The sequence below is a fragment of the Myotis brandtii genome, unplaced genomic scaffold (genome assembly GCF_000412655.1).
Source record: "Myotis brandtii unplaced genomic scaffold, ASM41265v1 scaffold816, whole genome shotgun sequence".
NCBI classification, from domain to species: Eukaryota; Metazoa; Chordata; class Mammalia; order Chiroptera; family Vespertilionidae; genus Myotis; species Myotis brandtii.
Genome location: NW_005371304.1, coordinates 156,501 through 160,240, shown reverse-complemented (window position 1 = coordinate 160,240; position 3,740 = coordinate 156,501). Strand labels below are relative to the sequence as shown.

General features: G+C 51.3%; 1 protein-coding gene across 1 annotated transcript in view; it reads right to left on the bottom strand.

The window, feature by feature from the left end:
* CDC73 (cell division cycle 73) overlaps positions 1–3,159 on the bottom strand; it is a 59,287-nt gene extending 56,128 nt beyond the window's left edge. The window contains exons 1-3 of the mRNA XM_014531602.1: positions 3,066–3,159; positions 2,232–2,362; positions 1,439–1,508 (exon numbers count right to left, since the gene is read on the bottom strand). Of these exons, the coding sequence (XP_014387088.1) occupies positions 1,439–1,508; positions 2,232–2,362; positions 3,066–3,159 (295 nt within the window). The remainder of the gene's footprint in view (positions 1–1,438; positions 1,509–2,231; positions 2,363–3,065) is intronic.
* Positions 3,160–3,740: the final 581 nt, after the last annotated feature.

The following is a 3,740-nucleotide window of genomic DNA, read 5'->3' as shown; positions in this document are numbered from 1 at the left end:
GTGTGGGGTGTGGGGACCCGTGGGAGGGCCATGCAGAGGTCTGGAGACAAAGCGTGGAACAGGCTGGGAGGAGGCCAGCCAGAGGCTGTCAGACTGTCAAGATGGAATGGAGGAGCAACTACATGAACAGGCAACCCCTTCCCGGGTGGGACCCTGCGAGTGAAGGTGCTGTATTAGTTCTGTTTCCAGGAGCCGGGAGGAGGGATCAGCACTGCAGTTCAGGATACATTCAATTCCAGATGCCTAGCCCTGACTGGCTTGGCTCAGTGGATAGAGCGTCGATCTACGGACTGAAGGGTCCGGGGTTCGATTCCGGTCAAGGGCACATGCCCAGGTGTGGGCTCGATCCCCAGTAGGGGCCGTGCAGGAGGCAGCCAATCCATGATGCTATCTCATCACTGATATTTCTTTCTCTCTCCCCGTCTCCCTTCCTCTCTGAAATTTAAAAAAAAAAAAAAAAATTTTTTTTTCTAGAAATCTCCGAGGGAAGGTGTTGAGAGTGACCCCGACACTGGCGGGGAGGAAGTGTGCAAAACAAAAAGAGAGGTGGATGATGAGCAGAAAGACAACAGCAGTGCCCCCAATGCTGAGGGGACACAGGCTCTCGGAGAGGGAGCAGGCAACAGTATCAGGTGCTGCTGAGGTGAGTCGCTGTGGGAAGAGACGAGGGGCTTGGCCGTCCCTGGGTCAGCGCTGACCTCACAGGAGGGCTTTAGTGGGGTGGTGGGGAAGAAAGCCAGGCTGGAGTGACTCAGAGAGAAGCAGAGGTAGAGCAGCAGCAGCAGGGATGCCACACAATGCTGGCAAAGGTTTCTGCAGCAAAAAGGGTAAGACCAATGGAGCAGTAGATAGTAGGAATGTAGGGGTCAAATTCATTTTCACACGAGCCCTTACTGTCTGTATTCTAAAGGGAACGATGCAGAAGAGAAAACTGATGATACAAGAGGAAAGCAAGAATTTTCAAAGGCAGCCCTGCCGGTTTGGCTCCGTGGATATCGCGTCAGCCGCTGACGGAAGGGACACGGGTTCGATTCCAGTCAAGGGCACGAACCTCAGTTGCAGGCTCAATCCCCGGCCCCGGCTGGAGCGTGTGCGGGAGGCAACCAATCGATGTGTCTCTTTCACATGGATGTCTCTCTCTGTCTCTCCTCCTCCCTTCCACTCTCTCTAAGAATCAATGGAAAAATATCTTTGGCTGAGGATTAACAAAGAAAAATAAATAAATAAAGGGAGAATTTTTAAAAAAGGATTTTCAAAGGCAGAGCCTGTGAGAGTGCGCGAGGTGATGGAGCCCGTTCCCAGGGGTGCCTGGACTCGGGAGCCGGGACCTCGCACTCGCTCTCCCGGGAGGGAAAGGAGCCGATGCACTCAATGCAGGTAGGTCAGGCTTTAGGTCACTTGTCTGCCTAAGAGTGACCGCAATGTAAAAAGGACTCACATGCTTCCCCATTGAGATAGCCAAGCAGATCTTTTCGGTCAGGTCTTCTAACCACAGGAATGTTTTCAGTCTGAAATCGAAAGTTTAAGTTAGAAATCAAATCAGTAACTATGATAGGAAACTTGGTAAAGATAAATGTCATGCCCTAGCTGGTGTGGCTCAGTGGATAGAGCGTCGGCTGCGGACTGAAGGATCCCGGGTTCGATTCCAGTCAAGGGCACATGCCTGGGTTGTGGGCTCGATCCCCAGTGGGGGGCGTGCAGGAGGCAGCCGATCATTGATTCTCTCTCATCATTGATGTTTCTATCTCTCTCTCCCTTTTGCTTCCTCTCTGAAATTAATAAAAATATATTTTTAAAAGAAATTGACACTAGGTATGTATTTCTTGTTCAGAAAAGCAGTGTTCAAACACTGAAATGCACAAATCAGGCAAAACTGAAAACAAATTAATTTATCAATAAGTGTGAAAAGTTTGATTAAACATTCATTTTAAAAGTTGTCTGTTATTTTTAATTCTTTCTGATGTCAAAAACGTTTTCTAAAGATTAAACTAGAGTTCTGAATACCAGGGCTCTTCCACAGACAAGTTAAGTTTTTTTAAAAAATCCCTACAAATAACCTCAAAACTTCTGTTGTCGTAACCACCACCCCCACATTACATGTAAAAAAATTGACATCAATCACAACGTTGTCATTAGGACACACGAGGAGCCTTTCGTCCTTTGGATCTGAAACCCATGCCCAGTGATAGCCACCAGTTAAATAAAAACGTTTTAAAACGAATTCTACTCACGGCTGCGCGTCGGACATACACAGGATGAGAAAGGTGCACATTATTGAGGAGGAACAAGATGGAATCCAAGGTGTAGTACTCTCGGGGCTGGCCTTCCTTTCCCGTCCTGAAACAGTGACAGCAAGCGTTTACTCAACTCGAACTCGGTTCTGTTAGCTTCGTTCTACGCGTGAACTCACCGAGACCGTTTGCTCTCCCACAATGGATTTAACACGGCCAAGGAAGACAGAGCATGAAGCACCTAAGTGGCCCTGTCATTTGGGCCAAAGGAACGCAAAGGCAGGCAATGACCAAAAGCCAGACGGAGGAAAGCACACACTTACACCCTAAGGTGCCTGCATTGTTAGGACGTGGCCCAGGTTCGGTTCCGGGCTCTGCCGATGGAGAAGCGCATCAGTAACGCACTGAGGACCCACGGAGAATGCGGGACACTGGCTCGCAGCACGCTATCACCAGGACCAGGTGCCAAACGACAAGAACTGGCTCCGTGTCTCCTAAGCGACATGCTCACAGCAACACCACAATGAGCTTCGAGGTGTCGTTCTTATGACCGCCCTCACAGGAAAGCATGATGTACAAGCCCAAGGAATCCTGCCTGTGATGAAACATCGTCATCACCTTCAAGAACTGGGGGCCAAGCTCTTTACTGCCCAACATCAGCAACCAGTCCCAGCCTCCTGCACCCTCCCATCCACACCCCCAGGGTCTGCATCCAACAGAGTCCACCAGTAGAATCAGCCCAAACCCGGTTTTCTAGCCTTTAGTTCCACGTCTCCTCTGAGGGGAAACATTTCAAGCCACACATCACCGTCACTTACTGCACTTGAACCTAACGTGTGGGCAACACCAGAGGCTCGGTCAGGACGCAGGAAAACCAAGTCCAGAAGGCAGCCTGCACCAGGGTGAGGAATGCCATGGAGACGCGCATGTTTACACGCGCACGTGGAGACGGGCAGGAACTGGGCGAGTCCCTGCTGTGTGAGTGAGAGGCGCTGTGCGAGGCGCCCCCCGGCACTCCTGCCCCTGAGTTGCTATCAAACATTTCCTCTGGCTCTCGGCCTTTTCGGCACCCAGCTCCTTGGTCCTGGAAGAGCCGCCCCATCCTCTCGCCCTCGGAATCCCCACCCATTCCTTACAGGGTATCCGTGTGTCCGTTCATTGACTCAGGAAAAAGCCTGCAGCGTGTCTACGGGCCAAACGTAACTCAGGAAACCCCTCCTGGCCCCCCAAGATCTCGGTGACCGAGGAGGGCACCCCCTTTCCAGGCAGGCACCAGGGCCCTGAGACCTTTCCTAGTTCCCAGGTTGAACCCGAGGACTCTTAAACCATTAAAAAAAAAGAAAGAAAACCAGTGAAAACTTGAAGCAAATGTGATCATCACGGCGAAGCTTCTGAGAAGAGAAAACGCGCACAGGGAGGTCAGAAGAAGCCGCTCCCCCACGGGTCACACAGCCCGGGGGACCACAAAGGCGAAAACCAGAAACCAGCCGCACACGCCCGTCACCCCCT